Source organism: Triticum aestivum, chromosome 7A (assembly GCF_018294505.1).
Source record: "Triticum aestivum cultivar Chinese Spring chromosome 7A, IWGSC CS RefSeq v2.1, whole genome shotgun sequence".
In the NCBI taxonomy this organism is placed as follows: domain Eukaryota; kingdom Viridiplantae; phylum Streptophyta; class Magnoliopsida; order Poales; family Poaceae; genus Triticum; species Triticum aestivum.
The window spans coordinates 744177092-744199477 of NC_057812.1; the positions used below are offsets into that span (position 1 = coordinate 744177092).

General features: G+C 45.4%; 2 protein-coding genes across 2 annotated transcripts; both read right to left on the reverse strand.

Annotated features, from left to right (window-relative positions):
• Window positions 1-491: 491 nt before the first annotated feature.
• On the reverse strand, window positions 492-15930 carry LOC123153995 (putative wall-associated receptor kinase-like 16). Its single transcript, XM_044572822.1, has 3 exons — window positions 15734-15930; window positions 1779-2080; window positions 492-1696 (listed from the first exon to the last, which is right to left on the reverse strand). Exons 1-3 carry the CDS (start codon window positions 15928-15930, stop codon window positions 492-494), a joined length of 1704 nt encoding a protein of 567 aa, XP_044428757.1.
• Window positions 15931-16206: 276 nt separating this feature from the next.
• On the reverse strand, window positions 16207-20256 carry LOC123153996 (zinc finger MYM-type protein 1). The gene is made up of 2 exons (XM_044572823.1): window positions 18864-20256; window positions 16207-18724 (listed from the first exon to the last, which is right to left on the reverse strand). The coding sequence occupies exon 2, from the start codon at window positions 18715-18717 to the stop codon at window positions 16207-16209; it is 2511 nt and encodes an 836-aa protein (XP_044428758.1). The 5' UTR covers window positions 18718-18724; window positions 18864-20256.
• Window positions 20257-22386: the final 2130 nt, after the last annotated feature.

Here is a 22386-nt window from a genome sequence, read left to right on the forward strand (position 1 = left end):
CGCATCCTCGGGTGTTTGAGGGGTTGGATTTGCCAAGTCCGGCTGTAGATGTTGTTAGTGGCACCAATCATCCATGCCACTAGCCTCTATGCAGTATTAAGCAGAATGTTCCGCAAAATTTTAAAAATTCAGCGCATTTACCATAAATAAAACCCAAGAACGACAAGATAGCATGCATATTTAAAACACAAGTATAATGAAAGAACACACATTAACAGAAGGAGGAATTTACATATTTAAAACAACTGAGGCAACATGCATATTTTCTAAGCAGATATGAAAACATGATAACCATGATCCTTAGTTATCATGAAAAGCAGAGGGATCTGCTTCAACGAGTTTATAAGAACACCACATAGTCTAAGTGGCTTGACAACACAAAAATAAAGCCGCTACAGATTCACAACAAATCAGGAGGCAAACTTTGGCTAAACCAACCATGTGAGTAAGAACCTCTAAAATGTGTACATCTAATATGCGTGTAAGTAAAACTACCGAGGATACTCTGCAGACAATATGAACTCTTGTTCCATACTATACCGTCTGATCGACCTGTTTGTGTTGCTTTCAACTTCTTCAGATGGAAATGCATTATCTAAAGCATGATCCTTGGATGTGCGTGTACCTTCAAGTGTCATCCCCACTTGTCTCATCGTGGGCTGATCCTCTCTTCTTAACTTTATGCATGCAACTGCAACAGAGGCCACTTCTTTGACTTCTTTGCCACCTTCCTCGATAACTTGTGGATCTAATATCTGGAGCAAATTGTCTTCTTCAAACAAGTTAACAAAATGTTCAACAAGACCGACTTCATCTTTGTCCGAAGACCACGAATATGAAAATGGTTTCTTCCTTGTTAACAGTTCTACCAGGACAACCCCAAAGCTATAAACATCACTCTTCTCCATGAGCCATCCTGTGTAAAAGTACATAGGATCCCAGTACCCTCTCGTGCCTTGAGCCCTTGTAGCAACACCAGATATATCGACTGGAATATTCTTTGATGCTCCAAAATCTGCTACTTTTGTTGTGAGAGTATCATCTAGAAGTATGTTGGCAGACTTAACATCTCTATGGATGATAGGTGTTGAAGCGGCTGTGTGAAGATATGCGAGGGATTTTGCTGCCTCCATGGCTATCCTCAACCTGTGATCCCAAGACAATGATTTTGGGCCTTCGAGATGAAGATGCTCATAAAGGGTCCCATTGGATATGAACTCATAGACCAATATTGGGACTTCAGTTTCAAGACAACAACCATAGAGTTTTACTACATTTCTATGGTTGATTTGTGATAGAATAACCACCTCATTGATAAACTCGTCGATCTCCTTCTGCACCATTCTGTTTGGCTTCTTGACGGCTACAACATGTTGGTTCGGTAAAATCCCTTTGTAAACTGTACCATGCCCTACACCACCAACCTCAAGATCTTTGTGAAAATTGTGTGTTGCCTTCTCTAGCTCTTTCAAGGTCATGATCGTACTTTCTGCAATACTGGCACTCTGAGAAATCAACTGCTGCAACAACTGACCATGATTTTTCTCGAAGAATTTCCGTTTTAACTTGTTTGCCCTGATATCTTTTATGCCTTCCCATCTTGCGACCACTACCATGATTATCGCAATGCCCATCACTACACAGGCGACAATTTCAAGTACAAGTGCACTTTTCGCGGTCATGAATTCCTTTTGAGCTGTAGACATAAATTTCAGTGGATTAATGCTAGAGAAACAGGCATGCGAAATTAACATGACAATGATCAGAGTATCACATACCTTCTTTTGTGCACCCGCCGTCGACAAGGTATGGGTTGCCGATGTAGCCACCATCACACTGGCAATAGTAGCCTCTGTTCCAAGATATACAATGGCGCTTGCTGGAGCAGATGCCGGTAGCTACCTCAACAGGCTTGGCGTTGGCGTCGGCCTCGGGTAAGCCTGCCAGCGGCAACAACGCCCAGTGTAAAACGACAGGAACTATGGGAGCAAACCTTGAGTTTGGTTGAAGCGATTGTAGCCGCAGATCGGAGATGAGGTGGTTGTCGAACCAGCCTTCCTCCGCGATCAGCCCGTATGCACTGGTAGAAAAAGGGTCTATAGTCCCGGTTCGTAAGGGCCTTTAGTCCTGGTTCCTGAACCGGGACTAAAGTGTCGGTACTAATGCCCTGTACCTTTAGTTCCGGTTCAATCCAGAACCGGGACTGATGGCCCTCCACGTGGGCAGTGCGCAGAGCCCAGGCAGGAGACCCTTTGGTCTCGGTTGGTGGCATCAACCGGGATCAATAGGCATCCACGCGTCAGCATTTCTGTGGCTGGGGTTTTGTTTTTTTTGAAGGGGGGGGGGGGTTGGGGGTTTTGGGGGGGGGGGGGGTTAATTTAGGTGTTTCATATATTGTGTTAGCTAGCTATAATTAATAGAGAGAAGTGTCCTCTCTTAAGTCCGTGCTTGGTCGACGCTACGTACTATACATACGTATAGAGAGGACTAGACACGCTAGTTAGCTAGTAAGCAAACGAAGGAAACAGAAGATCGTCATGAACATATATGCATACACCTCTCCTTCTCCGAGAGATTGGTCGAACAACAAGTTCTCGTATATCTATCCGACACTACCGGCTACATATATACAATAATTATCTCTTACAAATATAATCATACGGACTCATGGTCCACATAGTATTCTTCGTCTTCAGCGATCACTTGGTCAAGAAAGAATGCCGCCAATTCCTCTTGAATTGCTCGCATGCGAGCTGGTGCTAGGAGTTCATCCCGCTTCCGAAACATCTAATTTGAAGAAGGGGGTCAATACATATATATATGAATGAATGAAACTCAATACAAATGATGGTAATAAAATAAAATTGTGAATGTTGTTATTTACGTACTTCATATTGTTCGTCAGAGTACCCGCCCCGCTCACAGGTCGTGTGGCGGATAGACTCGCAGACGTAGTATCCACAAAAATCATTCCCTTTTCCTGCCACAACCACTTTACAAGAAATAGAGGTCAATCAAACTGATAAGCAAGAATGCTAAATGGTATTGATGAAACTAGCGCTTGAATCACTAGGAGATGCGCGGAACATGCTACTATAGTACTTACTTTCGGGTGTCTAAATTCCAGCTCTTTCGGCAGTCCCGGAACTGTTCTGGTGAATTTTCTCCAAACCCTGTCGGACAAAGAAAACAACTACTTGATATCAGGAAATGAACAAAGTTGTTGATATGGTGGATAATGACCGATTTAACTTACTTCTTGAGGATTTCAGTCATGTCCGCATACTCCTGGGGATCTTTTCGTTTAGAGTCCAAGACGGTTACTACTCCCTGCTCAAGCCTAATCTCTAGGAGAATATAGTGGAAACTGCACACGCATGCATAACTCATCAATTACATTACTATAACCTAGACTAATATATAAGGGAAACCGAATATGCACAAGACAGTAACACTCACTTGAAGTTATAAGGAAAGAGTATTATATCTTTGTTTTCATTTTTTTGAATGATCGTAGCAAGTTGGCCTCGGTATCTCCGGGACGATGTTGAACCTCAGTTGCATCTATGAGATATGTGTTAATGAACCCAATATCACCGATTTGTCTTTTCTTCAATTCGGCGATCTTCATTCTGCATAATACAGTGAGGATAATTATAAATACATGCAATGAAAGAGATGAGCTATATAGAGAGACTTAATGACAGAAGTAGTAGTACTTACAGACAGTAGCGGGTGATCGTTGTTTTATCGAGGGCCAATTGATTGAAAAACTGATAGAACTCCTCAAATGGAATAGGCAACAGTTCAATTCCAACGAGGTCATGCTCCGGTTTAACTCTCGCATACAAAGTACTCCTCCCCCTAGACTCTCTGCAGATTTTCAAGTACCAATCATGTAATCTTCGCATCATCGTTGTTAATGATTTTTCATCTTTGACGAGAGGCTTCCCGTACTCGTATCAGTGTATCTGCACCTCCATGGTATCATAATGTACATCGTCGGGCAGGTAATCGTCAACATTGCCATAACCGGGCACCATCCTCGGATCGACGATGTCGCTAGGCACCTTGAGGGGGGGGGGCACGATTGCTTCGCTTGTTCGCCGAGCTGGGAAATTTGTTTCCCAGCTGCTCGTCATTCTTTCAGCCTTTGATCACTGACTGTACTTCCCGACCGCTCCGCTTCGGCCCATGTCTTTGCAATAATGCACTCATAGTTGCCTTTCGGCGGAGACTTGGGTGGTTTTGCCAGGGCAGCCAGAGTGCGCTTCACTTTCACCGGATCTACCTTCTCCTCCGGAGGTGGATGTCTCTTTGCTCTCAACCCTTGAAACCAGTCATCCACTTCGGTTCGTGCGATCTCGGCGTTCTCCTCCGGGGTCCTCTCATATGGTAACTTCTCTGGAGTCTTCAGAGAAGGACCGAATCTGTATGTCCTCCCGCCTCTGGTTGTACTGCTAGACGCCGACCGAGCAGACGGAGCGGTTGTCTTCTTTACTTGCTTACGAGGCGGAGGAGAAGGACTATGACGCACCGGAGCAGCTGGAGCGGCGCAGGTCTCTTCCGCCCTTGCTGACGAGGCAAAGAAGGAGGAGGCTGGCTGCTCGGGCGCGTCGGCGCAGGCGGAGAAGGAGGCGGAGTGCCGCCACGCGCCTGAGAAGGAGCCGGCCGAGGGCCCTGATCGTCACTCACCGGAGGAGGAGGCGGTGGAGGAGGCGGAGTGCCCTGACTCGCCGGAGGAGGAGGAGGAGGCGGAGGCGTCCGGTTCGGAAGGTTGATGAGCTCCTTTCTCCATAGGCATGGAGTCTTCAGAGCAGATCCCAGCCGAGTCTCCCCTTCACCGATAGGGTGGTCAAGCTGGAGGTCCTCAAATCCCTCCGTTATTTCATCCACCATCACCCTAGCATATCCTTCTAGAATCGGCCGGCAGTGAAAAGTTGCGCCGGGTTCAGTAGGATAAACAAAGCCAATAGCCGCCTTGACCTTAAAATTCATCCATTGCGTCATAAGGTGGCAATTTTGAGACTCCGTGATAGCATCCACGGGATAGCTGGCAGGAGCCATCAAGGCATGCTCCAGCTGAATCAGCTCGGTGGAAGCCACGCTGCTTCTGCGCTGAGATGGCGGGGTAGCTTCGGGGGAGGCTTCAGCAGTACGTTTGCTGCGATTTGCTTCTCGTTCCTTTATGGCGTCTACCCTTGCTTGCAGCGCCTGCATTTGGGTCTGTTGCACTTTTTTCCTCCTCTCATGGGATTTGTAACCGCCTGCGTCCGGAAACCCAACCTTCCACGGAATGGAGCCTGGTGTGCCTCGTGTCCGTCCAGGGTGCTCAGGATTCCCGAGGGCCATTGTGAGCTCGTCGTTCTCTCTGTGTGGAAAGAACTTCCCTTGCTGCGCTGCTTCGATATACTGCTTAAGCTTCCTGACTGGTATGTCCATTTGATCGTTCGTCCAAATGCACTTCCCTGTTACAGGGTCCAAGGTTCCGCCAGCCCCGAAGAACCAAGTCCGGCAACGGTCTGGCCAGCTAATTGTCTCTGGTTCGATCCCTTTATCAACCAGATCATTCTCAGTCTTGGCCCACTTAGGCCGGGCTACGAGGTAGCCACCTGACCCCGTGCGATGGTGAAGCATCTTCTTCGTAGCATTTTGCTTGTTTGTCGCCGACATATTCTTACTCTTTTCCGATGTCTTGTGGGCCACAAATGCGGGCCAGTGATCTCTGATCTTCTCATATCTGCCCTTGAATTCTGGTGTCTCATTATTTTCGACAAACTTATTCAGCTCTTTCTTCCACCTCCTGAATAGTTCTGCCATCCTCTTAAGAGCAAAAGACTTGATTAATTTCTTTTTAACTGGGTTCTCTGGATTATCCTCTGGCGGTAGGGTGAAATTTGACTTCAGCTTAGTCCAAAGATCATTTTTCTGCATATCATTGACATAAGACACCTCAAGGTCTTCTGTAGCCGGCTTAAACCATTGCTGGATGCTTATCGGGATCTTGTCCCTAACCAGAACCCCGCACTGAGCAACAAATGCGCTCTTTGTCCGGAGGGGTTCAATCGGTTGGCCGTCGGGCGCGATTGCTATGATCTCAAACTTTTCATCCGAGCTCAACTTTTTTTCGGGCCTCGTCTCTTTACCGAAGTTGTGCTCGATCCGGAGGGCTAGAAAAAAGAACAAAGACTTAATTAATATGTGTACATACCAAAACAATGAATGCATCAATCAGCTAGTCAGCACAGGCTTAACTAATATATATACCTGGCCGGACTCGGTTCGGTCACCGGAGCCGTCATCACGGTCTCCTTCTTGCACCGGCATTGGGTCATCGGAGCCGTCCTCATGTTCTTCTTCTTGCACCGGCATTAGGTCACCGTAGCCAGCTTGTTCACCCTCTCCTTCCAGACCATCGGGGTCGTTGAGAAACAACGAGACGGCATCACTTCCTTCTGCGATTATGTCCCTCAACAACGCTTCTTTTGCTTCGTCTAGGGTGGTGTCCATAGTTTCTACAAATATTTACAACATGGCAATTATTATTCAAACAGGAAAGATGGATATATTAGTGCCAAACATAGAACTAGCTACCTAATCATAGTAAGCTATCGGGAGGGGGTATATATCGACAACGACGACACTACATCTATGTCCCTCGACGACCGTCGTTCTCCTCTATTCTTTCTTCTCCTCTTTTTTTTTCTTCTTCCTCTTCTTTTTTTATCCTCTTCTTCCTCTCATGTTCGAGAGCATTGCCGAGGGGTCGGGAGGTTGCCTAGTGTCAAAGGATTCAACAAAACCATGTCTTCATCATTAGGCGAAAGTAACATGTGCATGATGGTACGAAGCTCTCCAAAGTTATTTTGGAACGGAGTCCTAGATAGGATAATTCGCTTTTTGGTACAAAGTTTAGCAAGAACCTTCCAAATATCGTTATTTGGAAGGCCTTTGCTGAAATTCATACAAGAAGGCAAATTATCCTATCCGGGACACCATTCCAAAATAATTTTGGAGGACTTTGTCATGCCCTGGTTACTTCTGGCTAATGATGAAGCCATGGATTTCTTCAATACTTTGACACTAGGAAACCTCTCTCGACCCCTCGGCGATCCTTGACCCCTCGAACCCTCGACGACCCTGGAACCCTCGACCCCTCGGCGATCCTCTTCTTCCTCTCATGTTCGAGAGGATCGCCGAGGGGTCGGGAGGTTGCGTAGTGTCAAAGGATTCAACAAAACCATGTCTTCATCATTAGGCGAAAGTAACATGTGCATGATGGTACGAAGCTCTCCAAAGTTATTTTGGAACGGAGTCCTAGATAGGATAATTCGCTTTTTGGTACAAAGCTCAGCAAGAACCTTCCAAATATCGTTATTTGGAAGGTCTTTGCTGAAATTCATACAAGAAGGCAAATTATCCTATCCGGGACACCATTCCAAAATAATTTTGGAGGACTTCGTCATGCCTTGGTTACTTCTGGCTAATGATGAAGCCATGGATTTCTTCAATACTTTGACACCAGGAAACCTCTCTTGACCCCTCGGCGATCCTCGACCCCTCGAACCCTCGACGACCCTGGAACCCCTCGACCCCTCGGCGATCCTCTTCTTCCTCTCATGTTCGAGAGGATCGCCGAGGGGTCGGGAGGTTGCGTAGTGTCAAAGGATTCAACAAAACCATGTCTTCATCATTAGGCGAAAGTAACATGTGCATGATGGTACGAAGCTCTCCAAAGTTATTTTGGAACGGAGTCCTAGATAGGATAATTCGCTTTTTGGTACAAAGTTCAGCAAGAACCTTCCAAATATCGTTATTTGGAAGGCCTTTGCTGAAATTCATACAAAAAGGCAAATTATCCTATCCGGGACACCATTCCAAAATAATTTTGGAGGACTTCGTCATGCCCTGGTTACTTCCGGCTAATGATGAAGCCATGGATTTCTTCAATACTTTGACACTAGGAAACCTCTCTCGACCCCTCGGCGATCCTCGACCCCTCGAACCCTCGACGACCCTGGAACCCTCGACCCCTAGACGACCCTGGAACCCTCGACCCCTAGACGACCCTGGTACCCTCGGCCCTATAGAACCCTCGAACCCTCAACCCTGAAACCCTCGACCCTTGACCCCTTAACGACCCTCGACCCTCTACCCTAGTTCCCGACCCTCGACCCCTCGACGATCCTCGACACCCTTGTTCCCGATAAAAATTAAGAAGAAGAAGAAGAAGAAGAAGAAGAAGAAGAAGAAGAAGAAGAAGAAGAAGAAGAAGAAGAAGAAGAAGAAGAAGAAGAAGAAGAAGAAGAAGAAGAAGAAGAAAGAGGAGAAGATCGAAGAAAAAAAAGAGGAGAAGAAGAAAGGAATAGTGGAGAAGAAGAAAAAATAGAATATATTCTATTTTCACTTCTTCTCCACTATTCCTTTCTTCTTCTCCTCTTCTTTTTCTTCTTTTTTTCTTCTTCTTATTTATTTCTCTTCTTCTTCCTCTCCTCTTCTTCTTCTTATTTAGTTCTCTCGACCCCTCGTCCCTCTCTCGACCCCTCGACGACCCTCGTCCCTGATAACATTTTTTTTCTCCCCTCGACACCTCTCGACCTCTCGTCCCACTCTCGACCCCTCATCATCATCTATCACCCCCTCGTTTTCTTTAGCATATATCCATGAACAAAAAAATAATTCATATATAGAAAAAATGCTATATGAACATACATACATATGAGCATATACAGAGAGCATATACATAGCCAAATCCATATACAGAGAGCATATACATACATACATACATACATACATACATACATACATATGAGCATATACATACATACATAGCCAAATCCAAATACATATGAGCATATACATCACACACAGAGAGCAGCGGCAGCGGCGGCGATGGTCAGAGCGACAGGGATCAATGGGAAGGGGGGAGCTCACTGGGGGCGCGACAGGGAGGAGGCCGGGGACGGGGAGGAGGCCGGCGACGCGGCGCGGGGCGACGGGGAGGGGGCCGGAGATGGCGCACGCAGCGATGAGGAGGAGGCCGGCAACGGCGCAAGCAGCGACGGGGACAAGGCCTGCGGCGGCGCGGGGCGACGGCGACGGGGAGCGGGCGACGACGGGCTTGGGGCGGCGACGACGACGATGAACGGCCCTGGGGCATCGGGGGCGAATGGGAGCGGTTGGCGAAATTTTCACAAGTGCTACCTTATATACCCAGAGCAATGGTCTTGGTTCGTGGCACGAACCGTGACCAATGCCCCCCTTTGGTCCCGGTTGGTGCCACCAACCGGGACCATAGGTCTCTTTTCAGCAGCCGAAAGGGCGGGAAGGAGAGGCCTATGGTCTCGGTTGGTGGCACCAACTGGGACTAAAGGGGGGCATTGGTCACGGTTGGTTCCACGAACCGTGACCAATGCCCCCTTTAGTCCCGGTTGGTGCCACCAACCAGGACCAATGGCCTTGTGCTGCCCCGCGCCCAAAAGTTTAGTCCCACCTCGCTAGTTGAGAGGGCTCGGGAGTGGTTTATAAGCGCTGCTGCACCCACCCTCCCGAGCTCCTCTCAACTGCAGGCTTTCGGGCCTAATCTGTCACTGCAATGCATGTGGGCCTACTGGGCCTGCTGCGGGCCTGAATCCTGGCCCATGGTAAGGTTTCTAGTCGTATTCAGGCCGTGGTGGCCCAGTAGGTGGCATTTTTTTGTATTTTTGTTGCTTTAGTTATTTTCTTTTGTTTTTTGCTTTATTTTTTAATTCTTCATGCTTTTAGTTTTAGAAAAATTATAAACTTTTTGTTAATGCCATTAGTTTTCAAATTTGAAAATATTTTTTTAGTTTTTTTGTTTTCTTTGTTGCTTTATTTATTTTATTTTGTGATTAACTTTACTATAAAAATAGTTTTTTCCGGTTTTTTGATTTTTTTGCATTATTTATTTTCTTTTGTTTTTTGCTTTAATTTTTAATTCTGTTTGCTTTTAGGTTAGCAAAATTATAAACTTTCTGCTAGTGCCATTAGTTTTAGAAAAATTATAAACTTTCTGCTAGTGCCATTAGTTTTCAAATTTGAAAACACTTTTTTGTTTTTTTGTTGCTTTATTTATTTTATTTTGTGATTAACTTTACTATAAAAATAGTTTTTTCCTGTTTTTTTGATTTGTTTTTGGCATTATTTATTTTCTTTTGTTTTTTGCTTTAATTTTTAATTCTGTTTGCTTTTAGGTTAGCAAAATTATAAACTTTCTGTTAGTGCCATTAGTTTTAGAAAAATTATAAAATTTCTGCTAGTGCCATTAGTTTTCAAATTTGAAAACACTTTTTAGTTTTTTTGTTTTCTTTGTTGCTTTATTTATTTTATTTTGTGATTAACTTTACTATAAAAATAGTTTTTCTTGTTTTTTTGATCTGTTTTTTGCATTATTTATTTTCTTTTGTTTTTTGCTTTAATTTTTAATTCTGTTTGCTTTTAGGTTAGCAAAATTATAAACTTTCTGTTAGTGCAATTAGTTTTAGAAAAATTATAAACTTTCTGTTAGTGCCATTAGTTTTCAAATTTGAATAGTTAAAATTTGAATTCTTTGAAAATTGTTTGAATCACAAGTTTGTGTTTAACTTACTAAATAAATGAGAATAGATGCGCTTATAGAGAAAATTCAACCTAAATTCCTAGTAAATTTCTATGAATTTCAGAGAAATTCACTATGAATTTAGGTTAAACTTTTCTCTATTAGGGCATCTATTTTCACTTTGAGAGGAGCTCAACAAGGCTGAGAGGGATGGGCTTATAAACCGGTGTGAGCCCCCTTCGGTTGGCGAGGTGGGACTAAACTCGGCCCGCAACGAGGACCAAACCTTTAGTCCCGGTTTGTGGCACAAACCGAGAGTAATGGTCATGGGCCAGGGGCAAGGAGCAAAATTATAAACTTTCTGTTAGTGCCATTAGTTTTAGAAAGTTGAAAGTTGAAAGTTGGCATGGGCCAGGGACTAATGGTCAGGGTATTACGAGGGCCGAACCATAAGACATGAAAGCATTGCAAATGAACTCTGAAAAAGTTGAAAGCATGTTCGTGTGTTACAAAGTTGCGGGAGAAAGTCTTCACTTTTTCTTCGCTTGTGTCATTTGCTTATTGCGCCGTAACCATGGATAATCTTCATTGTTTATCAGGATGCTTGGGTCAGCCTTGACATTGAAGGGAGGAATTTCATGAAACTTTTCATAATCTTCAGACATGTCTGTCTTGCCGTCCACTCCCAGGATGTCCCTTTTTCCTGAAAGAACTATGTGGCGCTTTGGCTCATCATATGATGTATTCGCTTCCTTATCTTTTCTTTTTCGAGGTTTGGTAGACATGTCCTTCACATAGATAACCCATGCCACATCATTGGCTAGGACGAACGGTTCGTCAGTGTACCCAAGATTTTTCAGATCCACTGTTGTCATTCCGTACTGTGTGTCTACCTGTACCCCGCCGCCTAACAGATTGACCCATTTGCACTTAAACAAAGGGACCTTAAAATTAGGTCCATAGTCAAGTTCCCATATGTCCACTATGTAACCATAATATGTATCCTTTCCGCTCTCGGTTGCTGCATCAAAGCGGACACCGCTGTTTTGGTTGGTGCTCTTTTGATCTTGGGTGATCGTGTAAAATGTATTTCCATTTATCTTGTATCCTTTGTAAGTCAATACAGTCAAAGATGGTCCCCTGGACAACAAGTACAACTCATCACAAACAGTGTTGTCACCTCTGAGACGTGTTTCCAACCAACTGCTGAAAGTCCTGATGTGTTCACATGTAATCCAGTCGTCGCACTGCTCCGGGTGTTTGGAGCGCAGACTGTTCTTGTGTTCATCGACATACGGGGTCACCAAGGTAGAGTTCTGTAGAACTGTGTAGTGTGCTTGAGGCCAAGAATATCCGTCCCTGCATATTATTGAGTCTCTTCCAAGAGTGCCTTTTCTAGTCAGTCTCCCCTCATACCGCGATTTAGGGAGACCTATCTTGTTAAGGCCAGGAATGAAGTCAACACAAAACCCGATAACATCCTCTGTTTGATGGCCCATGGAGATGCTTCCTTCTAGCCTAGCGCGATTACAGACATATTTCTTTAGGACTCCCATGAACCTCTCAAAGGGGAACATATTGTGTAGAAATACGGGCCCTAGGATGACAATCTCGTCGACTAGATGAACTAGGACGTGCGTCATGATATTGAAGAAGGATGGTGGGAACACCAGCTCGAAACTGACAAGACATTGCACCACATCACTCCTTAGCCTTGGTATGATTTCTGGATCGATCACCTTCTGAGAGATTGCATTGAGGAATGCACATAGCTTCACAATGGCTAATCGGACGTTTTCCGGTAGAAGCCCCCTCAATGCAACCGGAAGCAGTTGCGTCATAATCACGTGGCAGTCATGAGACTTTAGGTTCTGAAACTTTTTCTCTGGCATATTTATTATTCCCTTTATATTCGACGAGAAGCCAGTCGTGACCTTCATACTGAGCAGGCATTCAAAGAAGATTTCTTTCTCTCCTTTCGTAAGAGCGTAGCTGGCAGGACCTTTATACTGCTTCGGAGGCATGCCGTCTTTTTCGTGCAAACGTTGCAGGTCCTTCCGTGCCTCAGGTGTATCTTTTGTCTTCCCATACACGCCCAAGAAGCCTAGCAGGTTCACGCAAAGGTTCTTCGTCACGTGCATCACGTCGATTGAGGAGCGGACCTCTAGGTCTTTCCAGTAGGGTAGGTCCCAAAATATAGATTTCTTCTTCCACATGGGTGCGTGTCCCTCAGCGTCATTCGGAACAGCTAGTCCACCGGGACCCTCTCCAAAGATTACGTAGTGTACATCATTGACCATAGCAAGCCCGTGATCACCGGTGCGCATGGCGGGCTTCTTCCGGTGATCTGCCTCGCCTTTGAAATGCTTGCCTTTCTTTCGACATTGATGGTTGGTCGGAAGAAATCGACGATGGCCCAGGTACACATTCTTCCTGCATTTGTCCAGGTATATACTTCCAGTGTCATCTAAACAGTGCGTGCATGCGTGGTATCCTTTGTTTGTCTGTCTTGAAAGGTTACTGAGAGCGGGCCAATCGTTGATGGTCACGAACAAGAACGCCTTAAGGTTAAATTCCTCCTGTCTGTGCTCATCCCACGTACGTACACCGTTTTCATTCCACGGTTGTAAAAGTTCTTCAACTAATGGCCTTAGGTACACATCAATTTCGTTGCCGGGTTTCTTAGGGCCTTGGATGAGAACTGGCATCATAATGAACTTCCGCTTCATGCACATCCAAGGAGGAATGTTATACATACATAGAGTCACGGGCCAGGTGCTGTGATTGCTGCTCTGCTCCCCGAAAGGATTAATGCCATCCGCGCTTAAAGCAAACCATACATTCCTTGGGTCCTTTGCAAACTCATCCCAGTACTTTCTCTCGATTTTTCTCCACTGCGACCCGTCAGCGGGTGCTCTCAACTTCCCATCTTTCTTTCGGTTCTCACTGTGCCATCGCATCAACTTGGCATGCTCTTCGTTTTTGAACAGACATTTCAACCGTGGTATTATAGGAGCATACCACATCACCTTCGCAGGAACTCTCTTCCTGGGGGGCTCGCCGTCAACATCACCAGGGTCATCTCGTCTGATCTTATACCGCAATACACCGCATACTGGGCATGCGTTTAGATCCTTGTATGCATCGCGGTAGAGGATGCAGTCATTAGGGCATGCATGTATCTTCTCCACCTCCAATCCTAGAGGGCATACGACCTTCTTTGCTGCGTATGTACTGTCGGGCAATTCGTTATCCTTTGGAAGCTTCTTCTTCAATATTTTCAGTAGCTTCTCAAATCCTTTGTCAGCCACAGCATTCTCTGCCTTCCACTGCAGCAATTCCAGTACGGTACCGAGCTTTGTGTTGCCATCTTCGCAATTGGGGTATAACCCTTTTTTGTGATCCTCTAACATGTGGTTGAACTTCAGCTTCTCCTTTTGACTAATGCATTGCGTCCATGCATCGACAATGACCCGGCAGAGATCATCATCATCGGGCACATCGCCTGGTTCCTCTTGATCTTCAGCAGCTTCACCCGTTGCAGTATCATTGGGCACATCGTCTGGTTCCTCTTGATCTTCACCAGCTCCCCCCGTTGCAGCATCACCGTATTCAGGGGGCACATAGTTGTCATCGTAGTCTTCTTCTTCGTCGTCTTCCATCATAACCCCTATTTCTCCGTGCCTCGTCCAAACATTATAGTGTGGCATGAAACCCTTGTAAAGCAGGTGGGAGTGAAGGATTTTCCGGTTAGAGTAAGACCTCATATTCCCACATTCAGTGCATGGACAACACATAAAACCATTCTGCTTGTTTGCCTCAGCCGCATCGAGAAACTCATGCACGCCCTTAATGTACTCGCGGGTGTGTCTGTCACCGTACATCCATTGCCGGTTCATCTTCATGCATTATATATAATTAAGTGTCCAAATTAATAGAAGTTCATCATCACATTAAAACCAAAGTGCATACATAGTTCTCATCTAACAACATATAGCTCTCCAGAGCATCTAATTAATTAAACCATACATTGAAACTATGTAAAACATTTCAATGCGAAAACAAATGCGATCATAATCGCAACCAAGGTAACAATTGATCCAACGACATAATGATACCAAGCCTCGGTATGAATGGCATATTTTCTAATCTTTCTAATCTTCAAGCGCATTGCATCCATCTTGATCTTGTGATCATCGACGACATCCGCAACATGCAACTCCAATATCATCTTCTCCTGCTCAATTTTTTTTTATTTTTTCCTTCAACAAACTATTTTCTTCTTCAACTAAATTTAACCTCTCGACAATAGGGTCGGTTGGCATTTCCGATTCACATACATCCTAGATAAATAAAATCTATGTCACGTTGGTCGGCGTAATTTTCATAAACAATAAATGAACCAATAGTTATAAAGATAATATACATACCACATCCGAATCATAGACAGGACGAGGGCCGACGGGGGCGGATACCAAAACCATCGCACTATATAAGATGCAATAATAAATGTAAGAAAATGATAAAAGTATCTATCTAAACATACAAGTAAGAATATTTTTCCTTTCAGAAAGAAGATAAGAACAAGAGGCTCACCACGGTGGTGTGGGTGATGAAATCGGCACGGGTGATCGACGGCGGTGAAGATGGGGACGGGGCGTGACGGACCGCTAAATCTAGACAAATCTCGAGGAAAATGGAGCTTGGAGGTCGAGCTTCGAGAGGAGAAAGCTTAAGTAGTGTGGCTCGGGCATTCCATCGAACACCTCATGTGCATAGGAGGTGAGCTAGAGCACCCCAAAGCCCTCTCCCCCTCGGCCAGAAAAAACAGAGCACTGTGCTCTGCTCTTGCGCAAGGGGGTATATATAGGCACCTCATTGGTCCCGGTTGGAGACATGAACCGGGACTAAAGGGGAGCCTTTGGTCCCAGTTCAAGCCACCAACCGGGACCAATGGTGGTGGGCCAGGAGCGAGGCCCATTGGTCTCGGTTCATCCCACCAACCGGGACCAAAAGGTCCAGATGAACCGGGACCAATGGCCCACGTGGCCCGCCGGCCCCCTGGGCTCACGAACCGGGACCAATGCCCACATTGGTCCTGGTTCTAGACTGAACCGGGACTAATGGGCTGACCCGGCCTGGACCAAAGCCCTGTTTTCTACTAGTGATGGGTGCCATGACACGTTTTGCACGAGGTCGGCGAACTCGAAGCTCAGCATCAGCTCGTTGGGCATGTCGTCTATGGACGTGGGGATGGGCGCCTGACAGCAGCCCACGCCGTAGCTGTTCTTGTTGTGGATGCCATTAATTGCGATCTTTGGCAGGCTCCCGGCGTCACCACCGGAGCAGAAGGTGGCACAGCCGGTGACCATTCTCGAGCATTGGAGCAGCGTCGCCTGGATGGGCTCTATGATTTCGAAGGCCCTGGTGCGAACCCGACCAGTGGGCCCAATAGAGAGAAAAATCCAATTTGATACATGAAAATATAAAATTGCTATAAAATCATAAAACTAATATATTTTTACTAGAATCAAGCATATGTTAGTTTCCCTGTCTTTGTTCCAAACCAAGTATCATGGAAGTTACAATGCAGAAAAAACATAATGAAATAGCATGCTAACCTCCAGTGATCATGTGAAACGAGACTTTCATGCATTTTTTGACGCAAAATCATCAATGAGAGTGTCAAGATCTATACTATCCAACATATTCTTCCCAATGCAGCACATGGCCAATCCATTCAATCTTTTTTGAGACTTCGTTGACCTCAAATAATTTTTCAATAGTTTCAATTTTGAGAAACTCCTTTCAGCTGATGCAATAGTCACAGGTACAGTCAAAAGGATACGATAAGCAATTGAGACATTTAGATAACAATCCGCATCTCTAACAAACTCAAATATCTGATCCGCTGACATGAATGTGTTTGGCAATGTCATCTGCAGTACTTTTAGTTCAGAAACGAAATCATCTAGATCGACATCTGCTGACTTACCATGAGTGAATTTGTTGACAAAATTAGTGCAACATCTTCTTAGATCATTATCACCCAAGGACTTCAACTCTTTCGAGTTGAACAAGAAACCAAATATGCTCCCAAATGTCTTCAGTTCCTCAAATCTAGTAGTTAGGGAAGCAATTGCAACATCAATCATCACCAAAAAGTATTTAACTCTAAATGATTCCACCTCACTTGCTTGCGTTTCTTCATTCTGGTTATTTTCGTCATTGCCACTAATTTCATCAAACTGTCTTTTTCTAGTAATACGTCTCTTGACAGGAAACAAAGGTTGTACACCCATGTCAATTGCAATAGATCTCGCAATATCCAGACTAGTTGCAAAGCCGTCATTTCTGTACTTCTTAAAATATGAGATGGCACCTTCAATCTGTTTAAGAGTAACATCAATGCACACAAACTTAGACTGCAACTTCTTACTCACCATGTTTACAGTGAACAAAATGTCATGCCAAATGACCATGCCAAGTAAAAATTCAAATTTCTCAAGTGCGCTAGCCAAAGATTTTGCGTCGCTCTTAGTCTTGGCGTCATCGGTAGAAGTTCTCTTCAATTCCAGTAATGCTTTTCTTAACTCGGGTGCTTGATATCTGATAGCCTGAACACTCTTTATTCGACTCTCCCATCGAGTGTTACACAAAGACTTAACTGTCATTTTTGGAACATGATCAAGCAATAGCTGCCATCTTTTAGTAGAGCTTGAAAACAATATATAAATTCTTTGCACAACACCAAAGAAGGTAACAGCTTTACCGCAAGATTTTGCCATATCACTAAGAGTAAGGTTCAGGCTATGACAAGCGCATGGCATGAATAATGCTCTTGGATTAGTTTCAAGTAGTCTGCTCTGTACCCCTTGGTGTTTTCCCTTCATGTTCGAACCATTGTCATACCCTTGTCCACGAACATCTTTAACATCCAAACCAACAGATTTAAGTGAATCTATTAACACATTATAAAGTCCAAGTCCGGATGTATCATCCACCTTCAAGAACTCCAGAAAAAACTCCTCTATTTTTGTAGTAGTACTTGACATGTTTACGCACCTCACAATTAGAGTCATTTGTTCTTGATGGCTCACGTCAGGTGTACAGTCCAAGATGACAGAGAAATACCTTGCATCCTTAATTATCCTCAACAGAGAATATTTAACAGTGCGACCAAGAAGGGAAATTAACTCATTCTGAATATTATGGCCAAGATAATGATGATGGATTTCACTATTCTTAATGCGCCGAAGATGCTCTTGCATTACAGGATCAAATTCTGCCATCATTTCAATTACTCCCAAAAAATTTCCGTTGTTATCTTGATATAATTTCTCATTCGATCCTCGAAAAGCCAGACTATGTTTAGCAAGAAATTTCACAGCAGCAACAATTCTAATTAAAACAAGTCTCCATCGCTCCTTCTCCCTTGCAATCTCTTGTTGCATGTCTTTATCAATTGTTTCCTTCTTACTTAGCCTCAGCCTTACCTCATTCCAAGTATTCATGTTAGTGATATGCTCAACACTATTCTCATGCAATTTGAGCTTCTCACTAAGATGTCTCCAATCCTTCAATCCCTCGGATGCTAGCAGACTTTTGCTTTTTCCAGATTTAAACAATTTGCAACAAAAGCAGTAGACTTTATTCACGTGTTTAGAGTACACTAACCACCTCCGATCACTGAACTCGCCATTCCTTAACTTTCTTGTGTAGTAATCATATGAAAAATGCCTGCCACTAATTTCATCTTCGGGAAACACAAGATTGTATTCCCTTATAGGTCCTTTTTCAATGAGAATATCTCTTGATTTATTGTCAAGAATATTCCAAGTTCTAGGATCATATATATCAAAAGAAGAACCCTGCTCATCTGCATTTCCAAGATTCTCATGGTCACTAAAATTTTCCGTGTGCTGATCGGCATCATTTTCCGCAGCATTATTTTTCTCGACATGATTTTCCTCAACGGCATTCTTAGTATCATCAGGTTTTTCTTCACCATTTGTGATATATAATTGCTCTGAATTTGTAGCAGCACCAGTCCTCAAGACAAACATATCCATAGCGCCTTCCTGAGATTTAATCAACTTGTCTACTCTTTTCTTGTTGTTTCTTTTCTCACAGCCAGATAGATGTTTTTTAGGTAACATGATTATGCTGCAAGTGAGAAACACAAATACAGTATCAGAGATTGAAGATGTTATGTTTTTAGATGAGAAGTTTCAGAATTGAGACCACCGGAAAATATTCGCCTATAGATTAGGATTTATGAATAGATTGATCTGAGAATTATTACCTTCTGAATGATGATCTTGATCAGTTGATCTCTTCCCCGAATTCTTGCCGATTTGATCCCCAAACTCAGCTCCAGGTTCGGTGCGGTGCGCTGGTGTCGGCGTCAGGCGGCGTGCTGCTGTGTCGATGCGTCTCCGTGCTCCTGTGTCGGTGCGTCTCCCTGGATTCCAGGCGAACGACAGGGCAACGTGTGTTGCATGGGCTTGGTTGGGCAGGCCCTAGTGGTGGTTGCGTGCTGCTTGCTGGGTGGGCTCAGAGCTACCTGGGCTGGACGTTAGTCATTCTTTTTTTCCCCACTAATCCGTACTATATAATATATATACTGCATATATACTATGGGCCCCCTTTTAGTCTGGGTCCCGGGCCGTCGCACCTCTCGCACTGGTCCAAAGCCGGCCCTGGGACGTTACACCCTATGAGGATGAGCTCGTTGCGGGCTGACAATGAGTAGAACACGTCCCCGCGGTTGGTGAAATAATCACTAAAACGGAAGGAGAGAAGATCTCTGGAGGTGGCTTGGAGTTGGATGACAGAAACGGAGCTGGTTACGCGCAGTGTGGTGTCCTGGAGGGAGATGTCGAGGACTTGGAAGGCCCCGTGGCTGTCAAGCAGCAGCCGTGCCGTGCCGTAGTCGATCGCAGGTGAGGTTGAAGCCTGGCCGGTAGCAGCGGTCCGGCCCAAGGCCCAAGGGGTACGGCACACTTACGTTGCCGCAGCTTGTGTCGCAGTCCGGCATCCCAATCTTGGGCGCCAAGGTTAGCATCATATATATGCTAAGTGCAGCTAGCTTATAGTGAATGAATGCTGTGTCCTGCGATACAATGAACAGATCAATGCCAGAGCATGTGGATATATACTAAGCTGTAGCTACCCTTAATCTTTGTTGACTGGTCTCACACCGAACACGCCACCCCAAACTTTCGTGTACAGATCGAGTCTCCGCTTGCTTGACTGCAGACTAACAGTATTTAAGTATTTTTAATAGTACGGAGTACATGAGAATAATAAAAATATATTGTGTAAAAAGGGCTGAACAGCACTGAGTAGCGAACGTGCCTCCTACTCACTCGGGAGTAGTAAATGGGTAGCCAACGTGACTTCGATTGACCGGACGAAAGAACAGGGACTGATTACTAGGATTCTCACGGTTTATATATAGCCGTAATAGAATGCACCCGGCCAACATTATGTTGGTACGGGATGTAATACTGTTAGCCCAAAACTACGGACTAGCTACTTCTCCGAGGATCAACCACGATCAGCTAGCTAGGTGTTGCTGCACAAATATTCTACAAACGCACACACCTACACTTGAACTGGAGTGCTACTATATATGGAGGAGGCTGGTTGTAGTGGCAATACTATATACTACACTTTGATTGCTACTTGCTTTGGATCGGCCTGATTACAACTCAAGGACCGGGGGTCCTTTTATAGGCCGTGATGTGCACAGCTCACACACACACGCTAGAAATTACCGGGCTACTACCATGGCCATGCAAAAGCATTTCCTAGAAACTACTATGTAAGTACCACATGAAGACTTCCGGTCAAGTCTCTCCCAGTCAAGTCTCTTGCACCGGCTAAGGAAACTCACTAGGAAATTGCTAGGTAACTACCTAGTCCTTGTACGCCAAGGAAGCTGTTGGTGCTGCATGCATTCAACCGAAGACCAAGGTTGACTCAACAAATACATATGAATGAATTAAACAAATGGTTAAGATCGTCTTCAAGCTTGGACAATCTAGCCTTCAAAGATCCAGCCCATATGTGAAGAAGAAATATGGTTGTCTAGACTATCTGTCATGTTATCTCTAATGCATAGTCCCAACACAAAATATCCACACACGACGCACCATTTCATTTTTCTGTCAGACCCTCGCCTTTCCGTTTGGTTTCCCGTCATACCGAGACATTTCTCGCTAGTTGTCTAGACTATCTGTCATGTTATCTCTAACGTGCGTTACTAACACAAAAAAAATCCCATGACGAACCATTTCATTTTCCTGTCAAACCCTCCCATTCTAGTTTGGTTTCCCATTGTAGCAGGACATTTCTCGCTTGTAGTCCACTCCTTTAAAACAGGATGACTCCCACCTCACCTTCACCATGGTGTTCTCTTTCTCTCACACCGTACTTTCACACATACCGGCTAGAAGAAGGACCCCGCTATCCGCCATGATCCCGGCCCCTGTGCATGTGTCGATCCACCACTACCATCAAGGTGGACGAAGCGTGCGTCGCCCCGAGCCAAGGAGGTAGATTTGATGTTTTTTGAGCCATTGTCATGCTGTAACAAACAATTGAATGTAATGCATTGCCACGAAACAAAAATACGATGTTCATTGTTGCAGCTGCAACTAATAGGCCACCGTGTCCGTTGTTAACTTGCTTCAACCAAGCAATGTATTTATCACTCTATCCTAACAAAAAAATTGTAGGACTTGATGAAAAAAATGAACAGCTCGTACATACAATTTGCTGCAAAGCCATCTCTAATAAAAATGCAATTTTCACATTTAAAAAAAATAGAAAAGTTATTCCACTCTGACAGCGGTAACTGAACAGAACAACCCAACCCCATCCCGGTCACTCTTAAACCTTGCTCTTATCACAAAATTCACTAACTTATGTTGCAAGTAAGCAATTGATCGACACACATCTGACAGATATTAGATTCTTAGAGCAACTCCAACGGGCCGACTCAAACAGACGGCGATTTCGTCCTCTTTTTGTCCGTTTGGGCCGGTCAGACGGACACGGATGTCCGCTTCCGCATTAGGGTCGGCGCGTGCGCCCAACGCTGGCATGAACCCATTTTGACGGCGCAAAAAAAAGAACGCATGCATATTAAAAAAGAGAAACAACATTAATTAAACATTTAAGCCGGCCAAGAAGACCGGCGAGAGTCCACGCGTCCACATTTGCATTTAAAAAAATAAAAACAGCCTAAACTACGAGGCGGCACACTACCCTAGGCGTCGTCGTCGTCCTTGGGGTCCGTGAGGTCGATGAGCGTCGGCGCCGGCCCGGTCCAGGCGAACGTCGTGTTTCAGAGCGTCGTCATGTCGGGCTGTGCCGACGCAGGCAGTGCCGGTGCGGGGGGGGGGGGGGGGGGGGTGCGGCAGCCTGTGCAGCCGCGGCCTGGCGCGCCTCTTCCTCGGCCTCGGGCTGCTCCTCCTCGAGGTCGCGCTCGAGCATCTCGAGGTACTCGCCGTCGCGGCGCTCCTCAGCCACCCTGATCTTGCGCCAGTGCTCGAGGTACGCCTGCTCCTGCGCTGGCGTTGCTCCCATCCAGACCGGCGGCACGCGTACCCACTCGCGCACTACTCCTGTCCAGGAGTAGCGCTCGATGGGGGATGGCTCCCGCTCCGGCTCCGGCTTGATGGGGGACGGCGGGGCCACTGGCGGCACCACGCTGTCGCCCGCCGCGGAGAGGGCAAGGGACTGCGCCATTGCCGCCTCGTAACGAGCCTCCTCTTCCGCCTCCGCCGCTTCCGCCCTGCGCCGCTCGTTCTCCTCGC

Excerpts from the sequence above, each read along its gene's own strand:
- LOC123153995 (XM_044572822.1), bottom strand. The coding sequence starts at position 15,930 with ATGGTCACCGGCTGTGCCACCTTCTGCTCCGGTGGTGACGCCGGGAGC. Across the intron at positions 2,081-15,733 it reads CTCGTGCAAAACGTGTCATG|TGCATACGGGCTGATCGCGG; the intron begins GCACCCATCACT and ends TTTTTCTACCAG. Across the intron at positions 1,697-1,778 it reads CGGCGGGTGCACAAAAGAAG|CTCAAAAGGAATTCATGACC; the intron begins GTATGTGATACT and ends TTATGTCTACAG.
- LOC123153996 (XM_044572823.1), bottom strand. The coding sequence starts at position 18,717 with ATGTTACCTAAAAAACATCTATCTGGCTGTGAGAAAAGAAACAACAAG.